Consider the following 16,267-nt stretch of genomic DNA (forward strand, 5'->3'; position numbering starts at 1 on the left):
ATATTTCCATACACCAAATATAGTTGAACTATTGCATATAGTATTAGAAAAAAAGACCAAAACTCAAAAAATTAACTTTGACCACTGAACCATGAAAATGAGGTCAAGGTCAGATGACACCTGCCAGTTGGACATGTACACCTTACAGTCCTTCCATACACCGAATATACTAGACCTATTGCTTATAGTATCTGAGATATGGACTTGACCACCAAAACTTAACCTTGTTCACTGATCCATGAAATGATGTCGAGGTCAAGTGAAAACTGTCTGACGGGCATGAGGACCTTGCAAGGTACGCACATACCAAATAGAGTTATCCTATTACTTATAATAAGAGAGAATTTAACATTACAAAAAATCTGAACTTTTTTTTCAAGTAGTCACTGAACCATGAAAATGAGGTCAAGGACATTGGACATGTGACTGACAGAAACTTCGTAACATGAGGCATCCATATACAAAGTATGAAGCATCCAGACCTTCCACCTTCTAAAATATAAAGCTTTTAAGAAGTTAGCTAACGCCGCCGCCGCCGCCGGATCACTATCCTTATGTCGAGCTTTCTGCGACAAAAGTCGCAGGCTCGACAAAAATGCAGGTCATGATCTGAATAGAGGAAAAAATGTCAGGTCATAACGTGTACAAACTTTTTTCGGTTGAATTTAAGAATTTATAGAATTTTTTTAATAATCTATAATGTGTACAATATAGAATTGTGAAGTATTTACTGCAAATTATTCAAAATTTCAATTTAATGGTTTCATTTCATCTTCATTGTATTTGTTAAATATTTATTATTTATCAACTATCAATATAAAGCAATGCCCTCTAATTGTTTCATTCAGACTATTTTTTATTAATGAATTCTATAAACCCCAAGTTATTTTAAGAAATCAGCTATAGCTAGTGCTCCTATACATAGAAGGAAGATTAAGAGAAAGAAGAATGTATTGTTGTTCACATTCTGTGCAGTCCCAAGTATAGCACATGGATTTTTAGTGACAACAAATATAAATGGTTAAAAATATTTTAGGGACATGTATCTCTCAAACAGATATGTATAATAAGGGTTTAAATTGTTTTAAAATGATTTTAATAGTATAATTGATATTTGCAAACTGTAAATATTATAAACCAGGACATAAAATTGTATGTCAAGCTTAACAGGCTTCAGCCTTTCTTGGGTACAATTGACCATATAACTAGCTAATTTTTATTGCTTTACAATCAAAAGTGTCAAAATTATAATTGGATAGCTGTAAATCATTCAACTGAGAGCAAATTATCAACTTCCTGTCTCGAAAAGATTTCTAATTTTGCATTTTTCAGAAGAAATTTTAGCATTTTAGACATTGGAAGTCTCATGGCACTAGAATACGGGTAAAAATGGGTCACACATTGATATCCTAGGTTGTTTGATAATCTAGGCAGGTCATTACTAAATCTGTAATGAGATGGTAAATTTGTGGGTCACACCCACAAAATACATGTCAATTAACAGGTATGCTTAAACAACAACAATTGATGCCATGTGATGGCAATAGAGCACATGGCCAATAGAGTCATGTGGCCTTAATATCCAAATTTAAAAAAAAAATATATTCAAGAGATCTTTTATTAAGCGTTTCCATTTAAAAACTCATCTTGCAGATATAGACTCATATCATTAAACTTGTGTATCAATCATTCAATTATTTCATGAACAAGAAAATGTTACAAGCATATGATGGATGGACATGTAAAGCCTACAACTAAACCACCTTCCCAGTACCGTAAGTGGCTTACAATATAGCCTACAACTAAACCATCTTCCCAGTACTGCAAGAAGCTTATAATGTAGAGATACCTTCACTTGTAAATACAAACCATTTCCCATTGATGTAACTTTAATGGAGAATCCTTTTGATGCTGCCGCAGATGAGTATGTGTTACTGTCAAATCTAATTATCATGGCATTGCTTAGCTCATCTGGTGTACTGTCCCATACTTCTACATCAGCATTAAAGTTTGTACCACATACCCTGTATTATAAAAATATACACTAAAAAGATGAGGATGTGGTCAAACTGTCCTAAATCCATAGTTTTTTAAAAGATATCCTAGTCTGATATTTCATAATTTTTACACTTTGGACCATTCTGTCCCAATAAATTATATCTCTACTCCAACCAACAATACTCACTTTGAACCTTTCTGTCCCTATAAATTATGTCTATACTCCAACCAACAATACTCACTTTGGACCTTTCTGTCCATATAAATTATGTCTATACTCCAACCAACAATACTCACTTTGGACCTTTCTGTCCCAATAAATTATATCTCTACACTAACCAATAATACTCACTTTGGACCTTTCTGTCCCAATAAATTATATTTCTACTTCAACCAACAATACATCCTTTGGACCATTCTGTCCCAATAAATTATATCTATATTCCAACCAACAATACTCACTTTGGACCTTTCTGTCCCAATAAATTATATCTCTACTTCAACCAACAATACACACTTTGGACCTTTCTGTCCTAATAAATTAAATCTCTACTCCTACCAACAATACTCACTTTGGACCTTTCTGTCCCAATAAATTATATCTCTACACTAACCAATAATACTCACTTTGGACCTTTCTGTCCCAATAAATTATATCTCTACTTCAACCAACAATACACACTTTGGACCATTCTGTCCCAATAAATTATATCTATATTCCAACCAACATTACTCACTTTGGACCTTTCTGTCCCAATAAATTATATCTCTACTTCAACCAACAATACACACTTTGGACCTTTCTGTCCTAATAAATTATATCTCTACTCCAACCAATAATACCCACTTTGGACCTTTCTGTCCCAATAAATTATGTCTATACTCCAACCAACAATACTCACTTTGGACCTTTCTGTCCCAATAAATTATATCTCTACTTCAACCAACAATACACACTTTGGACCATTCTGTCCCAATAAATTATATCTATATTCCAACCAACAATACTCACTTTGGACCTTTCTGTCCCAATAAATTATATCTCTACTCCAACCAATAATACCCACTTTGGACCTTTCTGTCCCAATAAATTATATCTATATTCCAACCAACAATACTCACTTTGGACCTTTCTGTCCCAATAAATTATATCTCTACTTCAACCAACAATACACACTTTAGACCTTTCTGTCCTAATAAAATATATCTCTACTCCAACCAACAATACTCACTTTGGACCTTTCTGTCCCAATAAATTATATCTCTACACTAACCAATAATACTCACTTTGGACCTTTCTGTCCCAATAAATTATATCTCTACTTCAACCAACAATACACACTTTGGACCATTCTGTCCCAATAAATTATATCTATATTCCAACCAACAATACTCACTTTGGACCTTTCTGTCCCAATAAATTATATCTCTACTTCAACCAACAATACACACTTTGGACCTTTCTGTCCTAATAAATTATATCTCTACTCCAACCAACAATACTCACTTTGGACCTTTCTGTCCCAATAAATTATATCTCTACTTCAACCAACAATACACACTTTGGACCTTTCTGTCCTAATAAATTATATCTCTACTCCAACCAATAATACCCACTTTGGACCTTTCTGTCCCAATAAATTATGTCTATATTCCAACCAACAATACTCACTTTGGACCTTTCTGTCCCAATAAATTATATCTCTACACTAACCAATAATACTCACTTTGGACCTTTCTGTCCCAATAAATTATATCTCTACTTCAACCAACAATACATCCTTTGGACCATTCTGTCCCAATAAATTATATCTATATTCCAACCAACAATACTCACTTTGGACCTTTCTGTCCAAATAAATTATATCTCTACTTCAACCAACAATACACACTTTGGACCTTTCTGTCCTAATAAATTATATCTCTACTCCAACCAACAATACTCACTTTGGACCTTTCTGTCCCAATAAATTATATCTCTACACTAACCAATAATACTCACTTTGGACCTTTCTGTCCCAATAAATTATATCTCTACTTCAACCAACAATACACACTTTGGACCATTCTGTCCCAATAAATTATATCTATATTCCAACCAACATTACTCACTTTGGACCTTTCTGTCCCAATAAATTATATCTCTACTTCAACCAACAATACACACTTTGGACCTTTCTGTCCTAATAAATTATATCTCTACCCCAACCAATAATACCCACTTTGGACCTTTCTGTCCCAATAAATTATGTCTATACTCCAACCAACAATACTCACTTTGGACCTTTCTGTCCCAATAAATTATATCTCTACACTAACCAATAATACTCAGTTTGGACCTTTCTGTCCCAATAAATTATATCTATACTCCAACCAACAATACTCACTTTGGACCTTTCTGTCCCAATAAATTATATCTATATTCCAACCAACAATACTCACTTTGGACCTTTCTGTCCCAATAAATTATATCTCTACTTCAACCAACAATACACACTTTGGACCTTTCTGTCCTAATAAATTATATCTCTACTCCAACCAACAATACTCACTTTGGACCTTTCTGTCCCAATAAATTATATCTCTACTTCAACCAACAATACACACTTTGGACCATTCTGTCCCAATAAATTATATCTATATTCCAACCAACAATACTCACTTTGGACCTTTCTGTCCCAATAAATTATATCTCTACTTCAACCAACAATACACACTTTAGACCTTTCTGTCCTAATAAAATATATCTCTACTCCAACCAACAATACTCACTTTGGACCTTTCTGTCCCAATAAATTATATCTCTACACTAACCAATAATACTCACTTTGGACCTTTCTGTCCCAATAAATTATATCTCTACTTCAACCAACAATACACACTTTGGACCATTCTGTCCCAATAAATTATATCTATATTCCAACCAACAATACTCACTTTGGACCTTTCTGTCCCAATAAATTATATCTCTACTTCAACCAACAATACACACTTTGGACCTTTCTGTCCTAATAAATTATATCTCTACTCCAACCAATAATACCCACTTTGGACCTTTCTGTCCCAATAAATTATGTCTATATTCCAACCAACAATACTCACTTTGGACCTTTCTGTCCCAATAAATTATATCTCTACACTAACCAATAATACTCACTTTGGACCTTTCTGTCCCAATAAATTATATCTCTACTCCAACCAACAATACTCACATTGGACCTTTCTGTCCCAATAAATTATATCTCTACTCTAACCAATAATACTCACTTTGGGCCTTTCTGTCCCAATAAATTATATCTATATTCCAACCAATGACTGCATGTAGCACCAGAAGATATATCCATGTACTGTACTGAGGCTCTTACTAAGCTATTAGCCGTTCCCTGAAGAAAAAAAAACAAGAATGCTTCACAAGCGCAGTTCTACCTTAAAGTTAACACTATAGACCACCGACATTTAATAGATGGATGGTATGGTGAGTTTTACCACAGAACAGACATTATTTTCCTTTGAAAACCAAGCACACTTTAAACATGTAGAATAGTTGGATCAATAGTTTAGTGATTTCACCAGAAAATAATTTTTAACCACATATACACAAGTCTAAAAGGATAGCTGGGTGAAGAGTTTTATTATTTCACCAGATGACAACTCTTACCCTAATCAACCAAGAAATTCTATCCCTGTTGGATACTCTTACCCTAATCAACCAAGTACATTCTAGCCCTTTTGGATACTCTTATCCTAATCAACCAAGTACATTCTAACCCTGTAGGACACTCTTACCCTAATCAACCAAGTACATTCTATCCCTGTTGGACACTCTTACCCTAATCAACCAAGTACATTCTAACCCTGTTGGATACTCAAAACCCTAACCAACCAAGAACATTCTAGCCCTGTTGGATATTCTTACCCTAATCAACCAAGTACATTCTAGCCTTAATGGATACTCTTACCCTAATCAACCAAGTACATTCTAGCCCTGTTGGACACTCTTACCCTAATCAATCAAGTACATTCTAACACTGTTGGATACTCTTACTCTAATCAACCAAGTACATTCTATCCCTGTTGGACACTCTTACCCTAATCAACCAGGTACATTCTAACCCTGTTGCACACTCTTACTCAAATCAACCAAGTACATTATAGCCCTGTTGAATACTCTTACCCTAATCAACCAAGCACATTCTAGCCTTGTTGGACACTCTTACTCTAATCAACCAAGTACATTCTAACCCTGTTGGATACTCTTACCCTAATCAACCAAGTACATTCTAGCCTTGTTGGACACTCTTACCCTAATCAACCAGGTACATTCTAACCCTGTTGGACACTCTTACTCAAATCAACCAAGTACATTCTAGCCCTGTTGAATATTCTTACCCTAATCAACCAAGCACATTCTAACCCTGTTGGACACTCTTACCCTAATCAACCAAGTACATTCTAGCCTTGTTGGACACTCTTACCCTAATCAACCAGGTACATTCTAACCCTGTTGGACACTCTTACTCAAATCAACCAAGCACATTCTAACCCTGTTGGACACTCTTACCCTAATCAACCAAGCACATTCTAGCCTTGTTGGACACTCTTACTCAAATCAACCAAGCACATTCTAACCCTGTTGGACACTCTTACTCAAATCAACCAAGCACATTCTAACCCTGTTGGACACTCTTACCCTAATCAACCAAGCACATTCTAGCCTTGTTGGACACTCTTACTCTAATCAACCAAGTACATTCTAACCCTGTTGGATACTCTTACCCTAATCAACCAAGTACATTCTAGCCTTGTTGGACACTCTTACCCTAATCAACCAGGTACATTCTAACCCTGTTGGACACTCTTACTCAAATCAACCAAGTACATTCTAGCCCTGTTGAATACTCTTACCCTAATCAACCAAGCACATTCTAACCCTGTTGGACACTCTAACCCTAATCAACCAAGTACATTCTAGCCTTGTTGGACACTCTTACCCTAATCAACCAGGTACATTCTAACCCTGTTGGACACTCTTACTCAAATCAACCAAGTACATTCTAGCCCTGTTGAATACTCTTACCCTAATCAACCAAGCACATTCTAGCCTTGTTGGACACTCTTACTCAAATCAACCAAGTACATTCTAGCCCTGTTGGATAGTTAATGAATAGTTTGGTCATTTCAGCAATTAACAAAATTCTTTATTTAACCAAGAACATTATAGCCCTGTTGGACAGTTGAATGAATAATTTGGGGATTTCACCAGATAAACAAATTCTTATTTTAATAAACCAAGAATATTCTAGCCCTGTTGACGTTGGATAGTTGGTTGAACAGCTTGATTACTTCACCAGGTGACAATTCCTACCTTAATCAACCAAGTACATTCTAGCCCTGTTGGATAGTTAGATGGATAGTTTGGTGATTCAATAATTCTTTCTTCTCCTACACCAAGGGTGATAACTCCTCCACAAGTTTCTAAAATAAATCAATTTATAATCTATTCTAGGTAATGCTCAAGTTAAGAATTCATATGGTTATATCTTTTTAAAACAAACACAACACATCAACCTATTTTAACTCCCACTCACCTTCTATTTTAACCCCCCCCCCCCCCCCCCCCCCTTTCAGTTATCTTATGTTTAACACACTTTCTTATAAATGTATTAAATTACGTTATCTAAAAACAAATCTCAGTCTCCAAAATCAATATAAATTTTAGATCCACTTTCTTTAATTAACTTAAATATAATTTGCAGTTTTCTGTATACCTGGCAGTATGCTTTCAACTTGAAATTACTCACATTAATAGACTCAAATATTGTGTCCATAATCTTTCTTTTTGTAAAACAGTCTTGCTTATCTTTGAGTTTTAGCACCCCATTATTCTCCATTCTTTATTATTTTTTATTGTAGTTAATAAACCATTTTTTTAAGACGTTTCGGCCACTGGCCTTCTTCATATTATTTTTTAATATTTTTGTCATTTTATCTCCATTCTTTGTTCTTATATGGCTCATTCCTTATTCTGAAAACCCCATTCAGACCCTTATCTATGTCTCAAGCTAGAAGGATATGCCACCTTTTGCGGCAATTTATACCACTGCAGTCGTTTTGGGCCAATTGCTATTTTCAAGATGTATCATTTGCACCAAATATTATTTTTCAAAGGTATCAATTGCACCATTTTACAGAATTCATAATCGCCACTTTACCTGTACTTATATTTATTGTACATGATTATCCTAAATGAAATATGGTGCTATAAAAAGAATAACTTATAGAATTAGGGACTGTTGTTGCAAGATAAGCCAAAATAATGAGAAAGTAGAAGCTTGATTATGTGTTGACCACATATCTTGTTGACCACATATCTTGTTGACCACATATCTTGATGACTATGCTTTGTTTCCACACCCGTATGGACTGAAACTCCATCAATCTTGAGCTGCACTAATAATGGACCAGAGGCATTTCATTAGCAATACAATGAACTTTTTTTTTTCATTGCACCCATCTTAGTATATTTGTTATTTTTTGACTATATCGTAAATTTTCAAGTCTCTACTTACATTAAACTGCACAATGCTATTTCAACAACAGTTTATCATATACTGAAGCTCAATTGGAACAAGAATGTGTCCATAGTACACAGATGCCCCACTTGCACTATCATTTTCTATGTTCAGTGGACAGTGAAATTGGGATCAAAACTCTAATTTGGCATTAAAATTAGAAATATCATATCATAGGGAACATGTGTACTAAGTTTCAAGTTGAATGGACTTCAACTTCATCAAAAACTACCTTGACCAAAAACTTTAACCTGAAGCAGGACAGATGGACAAACAGAAGGACGGACGAACGAACAGACGCACAGACCGAAAAACATAATGCCCCTCTACTATATATCGTAGGTGGGGCACAAAAATTACCTGATAGGCAATGCAACCATAGATTAATAAATCTTTTTCATTAAATTTCAAATAAACTGTTCACACAGAGATATGTCTCGCCTATCGGCATAAAATTCAGAAAAAGACAATCTGATGGACAGCAACATTACTTATTAATTCAGTCACTGGACCATGATCTAGTGGGTCGACAAACTGAGATGTACAGACAGTAATGTAACTTTATAGAAAATGTCGTTGTTTATTGTAAGTAGTTCCTATCAATATAACTTAAACAGATAAACTTAACTTTGAAAATTGCTAATTAATTCAAAGTTACTGGACCATGACAAAGGGGACAGGACCTCGAAAAAGTCGTCAAACTGATATGCACTAATAGTAATGCAACTTTTTATTAAATATCAATGATCTATCACAAGTAGTTCCTATCAAACTAACTTAAGCAGAAAAAATAACATTGAAAATTGCTAATTAAATCAAAGTCACTGGACCATGCATGTCCTAGGGGGGCAGGGTCTCAAAATAGTCGTCAAACTGATTTGTAATGATAGTGATGTGACTTCATACAAAATATGAAATGATCTATCACAAGTAGTTCCTATCAATCTAACTGAAGCAGAAAACTTAACAATTGTTGACACAGGAGCCAGAGCCAGAGCCATCATTGTCATCATCGCCAGAAAAGCAATCCCTATGTCTCGCTTTCTGCGACTTTCATCGCAGGCAAGACTAAAAAACTCTAGAGTATTTAAGAGAAGTAATGCCTGATTCAGTGGGAAGTAGACATGATAATTATACAAGATAAAAGAAATAATATTACACAATCTACACACAGACCTGTTCGTGAATACTTTATCCATACAACAAGAAGACAAATGCCAGTTCATTGCTTTTTATCAACATAATTTAACACAGTCATATATTTTATTTTTGTATAAGAGTTTGTCCTTACAGCTGTTTTAGTCTGGTTTATACAACCTGTTCACTTTTCTCTAACATATATTGTTTGACATTCAAGCCACAAAATTATGGAACTTATGTTTCCTGGCTCATATATAATACATAAAAAGTAATTTCCCCAAATATACTGTGGATTAAAAATTGTTGCATAAATTAATTATGCAGGTTAGTTTATTATCAATCAGAATTCAATTAAAACACTTTAATGTTATCATTATCAAAAATATTAAATTTCTATAGCATGTCCTTCATGAGACAAAATTTGATGACAATCCAACATGAATCTCAAAATACACAATATATAATCTTGGATTACCTCCCTTTAATAATACAAAATTTCACCTATAAAATATTGTCTGTATATGGACAAAGATTCATATGGAAATTTGTCCTTTTCTGGACATTATTTTATAGATAGACAAAATTTCATGATATAAAGTCATGAAATATTGTCTTGGGGGATAATATTTCACAAGGACAATACTTTGCTTTAAATACACATTTGTCAAAAATTAACATTAATCAGGGGAGATAACCAGATACTTACGACTATTGGAGACAGTCTGTTCACAGGTGGCACCAGTCAGCACATCTGGGCAAGTACATGTACATTGAAAGTTAACAAAGCCTCCATTCTGACAGCTAGGTGTGGTGCTGCAGTGGTCTAAATATATAATTATGAAAAAAATATATTAAAAAAAATCTGAACCGTCAATACTTGGACTTTTTGGAACATTTAGAAACCACGGCTAAAGATATAAGTTTCAGTTGTTAACTTCTGCAGACATGATGCACTGATACAAAAGGTTCTGAGAAACTACAGATTTGTTGAAACAAGGTGACAAAAAATACTCTCATTTAAATCTAAGAAAGTGATTTCCAGGTAAAAAATTGATTTCATACTAAATATTTTGCTGAACATTCAGTGGCAAATATTTCATGTGTTTTCATGGTAATAATGACATTATCTGTAAAGTTTACAATAACACAGCTGATGCTAAGATATAAACACTTCTACTAGGGGGTGTTTAACGACCTTGACTACCCATGAGGGTCTAGCATGGTAAGTAAAAACACCATCAAAATACACTAATAGGCTATAGCCACAGAAAATTTGTTGTGGAAATCTGAACTTTAGTTTTAATGCTTTGGCTTTCAATATAATGATATCTGCTTGTTATGGACTCAGGACTATCCAGAGCTTGACATTTTGCATACAAACCCTCTATCGCTAAGTATGCATGTTGACCTCTGACAAGATGTCTTTTGGTTATATTTGTCATTGGGTTGCTGTCTCGTTGACATTTATCCAACATCTTTCTTTCTTCATACTTAAAGACTGAAACAAACAGAAAATCACAAATTCTACTTACCTGTACATTTATATGCAACAGTAACATCTTGTATATCATAGAACTCTAGACCATCAGCTGAATCGGCCAAAAACTCTAATCGTTGATCTTTAAAGAGGATTGTTTTCTGACCATTTGTGGAAAAGGCCTGCAAAATACAAAACAGTAAGTAAATCTGATACTTGTGGAAAAAATACAAAACAGGAAGTAAGGTTTATGCTGAATAAGGGTCACCACTCTTTACAATTTTAGGGAGAGTCATTTCTTTTAAAAATAGTAGATCTGTGCCAATTTTCAAACTTGTCCAAGACATTGCTAATATAAAAATCTGGAATTGTACATGTGAGAGTGCTTACAAGACTGGATGCACAGACCAACATCCAGTATTCCTTTGTACAGTCGCCTACAAGACTGCATGCACAGACCAGCATCAGGTATTCCTTTGTTCAGTTGCCTACAAGACTGCATGTACAGACCAACATCAGGTATTCCTTTGTTCAGTCGCCTACAAGACTGGATGACTGGACCAACATCAGGTATTCCTTCGTTCAGTTGCCTACAAGACTGGATGCACAGACCAACATCAGGAATTTCATCACTCAGTCGCCTACAAGACTGGATGCACAGACCAACATCAGGTATTTCTTCGTTAAGTCGCCTACAAGACTGGATGCACGGACCAACATCAGGTATTCCTTTGTTCAGTCGCCTACAATACTGCATGCACCGACCAACATCAGGTATTCCTTTGTTAAGTCGCCTACAAGACTGGATGCACAGACCAACATCAGATATTCCTTTGTTCAGTCGCCTACAATACTGCATGCACCGACCAACATCAGGTATTCCTTTGTAAAGTCGCCTACAAGACTTGATGCACAGATCAACATTAGGTATTCCTTTGTTCAGTTGCCTACAAGACTGGATGCATGGACCAACATCAGGTATTCCTTCGTTCAGTCGCCTACAAGACTGGATGCACAGACCAACATCAGGTATTCCTTTGTTCAGTCGCCTACAAGACTGGATGCACAGACCAACATCAGGTATTCCTTTGTTCAGTCGCCTACAAGACTGGATGCACAGACCAACATCAGGTATTCCTTTGTTCAGTCGCCTACAATACTGGATGCACAGACCAACATCAGGTATTCCTTTGTTCAGTCGCCTACAAGACTGGATGCACCGACCAACATCAGGTATTCCTTTGTTAAGTCGCCTACAAGACTGGATGCACAGACCAACATCAGGTATTCCTTTGTTCAGTCGCCTACAATACTGCATGCACCGACCAACATCAGGTATTCCTTTGTAAAGTCGCCTACAAGACTTGATGCACAGATCAACATTAGGTATTCCTTTGTTCAGTTGCCTACAAGACTGGATGCATGGACCAACATCAGGTATTCCTTCGTTCAGTCGCCTACAAGATTGGATGCACAGACCAACATCAGGTATTCCTTTGTTCAGTCGCCTACAAGACTGGATGCACAGACCAACATCAGGTATTCCTTTGTTCAGTCGCCTACAAGACTGGATGCACAGACCAACATCAGGTATTCCTTTGTTCAGTCGCCTACAAGACTGGATGCACAGACCAACATCAGGTATTCCTTCGTTCAGTCGCTTACAAGACTGGATGCACAGACCAACATCAGGTATTCCTTTGTTCAGTCGCCTACAAGACTGGATCCACGGACCAACATCAGGTATTCCTTTGTTCAGTCGCCTACAAGACTGGATGCACAGACCAACATCAGGTATTTCTTCGTTCAGCTGCCTACAAGACTGGATCCACGGACCAACATCAGGTATTCCTTTGTTTAGTTGCCTACAAGATTGGATGCACAGACCAACATCAGGTATTTCTTCGTTCAGCTGCCTACAAGACTGGATCCACGGACCAACATCAGGTATTCCTTTGTTTAGTTGCCTACAAGATTGGATGCACAGATCAACATTAGGTATTCCTTTGTTCAGTTGCCTACAAGACTTGATGCATGGACCAACATCAGGTATTTCTTCGTTCAGTTGCCTACAAGACTGGATCCACGGACCAACATCAGGTATTCCTTTGTTTAGTTGCCTACAAGATTGGATGCACAGACCAACATCAGGTATTCCTTCATTCAGTCGCTTACAAACTGGATGCACAGACCAACATCAGGTTTTCTTTTGTTCAGTCGCCTACAAGACTGGATGCATGGACCAACATCAGGTATTCCTTTGTACAGTTGCCTACAAGACTGCATTTAGGGACCAACATCAGGTATTCCTTTGTACAGTCGCCTTCACGACTGCATGCACAGACTAACATCAGGTATTCCTTTGTTCAGTTACCTACAAGACTGGATGCATGGACCAACATCAGGTATTCCTTTGTTTAGTCGCCTACAAGACTGGATGCACAGACCAACATCAGGTATTCCTTCGTTCAGTCGCTTACAAACTGGATGCACAGACCAACATCAGGTATTCCTTCGTTCAGTCGCCTACAAGACTGGATGCACAGACTAACATCAGGTATTCCTTTGTACAGTTGCCTACAAGACTGCATTTAGGGACCAACATCAGGTATTCCTTTGTACAGTTGCCTACAAGACTGCATTTAGGGACCAACATCAGGTATTCCTTTGTACAGTCGCCTTCACGACTGCATGCACAGACTAACATCAGGTATTCCTTTGTTCAGTTACCTACAAGACTGGATGCATGGACCAACATCAGGTATTCCTTTGTTTAGTCGCCTACAAGACTGGATGCACAGACCAACATCAGGTATTCCTTCGTTCAGTCGCTTACAAACTGGATGCACAGACCAACATCAGGTATTCCTTCGTTCAGTCGCCTACAAGACTGGATGCACAGACTAACATCAGGTATTCCTTTGTACAGTTGCCTACAAGACTGCATTTAGGGACCAACATCAGGTATTCCTTTGTACAGTTGCCTACAAGACTGCATTTAGGGACCAACATCAGGTATTCCTTTGTACAGTCGCCTTCACGACTGCATGTACAGACCAACATCAGGTATTCCTTTGTTCAGTCGCCTACAATACTGCATTCACCGACCAACATCAGGTATTCCTTTGTTCAGTTGCCTACAAGACTGCATTTAGGGACCAACATCAGGTATTCCTTTGTACAGTCGCCTTCACGACTGCATGTACAGACCAACATCAGGTATTCCTTTGTTCAGTCGCCTACAATACTGCATTCACCGACCAACATCAGGTATTCCTTCGTTCAGTCGCCTACTAGACTGCATTCACCGACCAACATCAGGTATTCCTTTGTTCAGTTGCCTACAAGACTGCATTTAGGGACCAACATCAGGTATTCCTTTGTACAGTTGCCTACAAGACTGCATTTAGGGACCAACATCAGGTATTCCTTTGTACAGTCGCCTTCACGACTGCATGTACAGACCAACATCAGGTATTCCTTTGTTCAGTCGCCTACAATACTGCATTCACCGACCAACATCAGGTATTCCTTTGTTCAGTTGCCTACAAGACTGCATTTAGGGACCAACATCAGGTATTCCTTTGTACAGTCGCCTTCACGACTGCATGTACCGACCAACATCAGGTATTCCTTTGTTCAGTCGCCTACAATACTGCATTCACCGACCAACATCAGGTATTCCTTCGTTCAGTCGCCTACTAGACTGCATTCACCGACCAACATCAGGTATTCTTTTGTTCAGTTGCCTACAAGACTGCATTTAGGGACCAACATCAGGTATTCCTTTGTACAGTTGCCTACAAGACTGCATTTAGGGACCAACATCAGGTATTCCTTTGTACAGTCGCCTTCACGACTGCATGTACAGACCAACATCAGGTATTCCTTTGTTCAGTCGCCTACAATACTGCATTCACCGACCAACATCAGGTATTCCTTTGTTCAGTTGCCTACAAGACTGCATTTAGGGACCAACATCAGGTATTCCTTTGTACAGTCGCCTTCACGACTGCATGTACAGACCAACATCAGGTATTCCTTTGTTCAGTCGCCTACAATACTGCATTCACCGACCAACATCAGGTATTCCTTCGTTCAGTCGCCTACTAGACTGCATTCACCGACCAACATCAGGTATTCCTTTGTTCAGTTGCCTACAAGACTGCATTTAGGGACCAACATCAGGTATTCCTTTGTACAGTTGCCTACAAGACTGCATTTAGGGACCAACATCAGGTATTCCTTTGTACAGTCGCCTTCACGACTGCATGTACAGACCAACATCAGGTATTCCTTTGTTCAGTCGCCTACAATACTGCATTCACCGACCAACATCAGGTATTCCTTTGTTCAGTTGCCTACAAGACTGCATTTAGGGACCAACATCAGGTATTCCTTTGTACAGTCGCCTTCACGACTGCATGTACCGACCAACATCAGGTATTCCTTTGTTCAGTCGCCTACAATACTGCATTCACCGACCAACATCAGGTATTCCTTCGTTCAGTCGCCTACTAGACTGCATTCACCGACCAACATCAGGTATTCTTTTGTTCAGTTGCCTACAAGACTGCATTTAGGGACCAACATCAGGTATTCCTTTGTACAGTTGCCTACAAGACTGCATTTAGGGACCAACATCAGGTATTCCTTTGTACAGTCGCCTTCACGACTGCATGTACAGACCAACATCAGGTATTCCTTTGTTCAGTCGCCTACAATACTGCATTCACCGACCAACATCAGGTATTCCTTTGTTCAGTTGCCTACAAGACTGCATTTAGGGACCAACATCAGGTATTCCTTTGTACAGTCGCCTTCACGACTGCATGTACAGACCAACATCAGGTATTCCTTCGTTCAGTCGCTTACAAGACTGCATGCACAGACCAACATCAGGTATTCCTTTGTTCAGTCGCCTACAAGACTGCATGCACAGACCAACATCAGGTATTCCATTGTTCAGTTGCCTACAAGACTGGATGCACAGACCAACATCAGGTATTCCTTTGTTCAGTCGCCTACAATACTGCATTCACCGACCAACACCAGGTATTCCATTGTTCAGTTGCCTACA

General features: G+C 37.5%; 1 protein-coding gene across 1 annotated transcript in view; it reads right to left on the reverse strand.

The window, feature by feature from the left end:
- The window catches only part of LOC127723209 (MAM and LDL-receptor class A domain-containing protein 2-like), a 101,065-nt gene that overhangs the window by 60,873 nt on the left and 23,925 nt on the right, over positions 1 to 16,267 (reverse strand). Inside the window, exons 11-15 of the mRNA XM_052229733.1 lie at positions 11,243 to 11,369; positions 10,417 to 10,533; positions 7,364 to 7,473; positions 5,266 to 5,381; positions 1,870 to 2,024 (exon numbers count right to left, since the gene is read on the reverse strand). Coding sequence (XP_052085693.1) covers positions 1,870 to 2,024; positions 5,266 to 5,381; positions 7,364 to 7,473; positions 10,417 to 10,533; positions 11,243 to 11,369 — 625 coding nt within the window. The remainder of the gene's footprint in view (positions 1 to 1,869; positions 2,025 to 5,265; positions 5,382 to 7,363; positions 7,474 to 10,416; positions 10,534 to 11,242; positions 11,370 to 16,267) is intronic.

The sequence above is a fragment of the Mytilus californianus genome, unplaced genomic scaffold, assembly GCF_021869535.1.
Source record: "Mytilus californianus isolate M0D057914Y unplaced genomic scaffold, xbMytCali1.0.p SCAF_13, whole genome shotgun sequence".
NCBI classification, from domain to species: domain Eukaryota; kingdom Metazoa; phylum Mollusca; class Bivalvia; order Mytilida; family Mytilidae; genus Mytilus; species Mytilus californianus.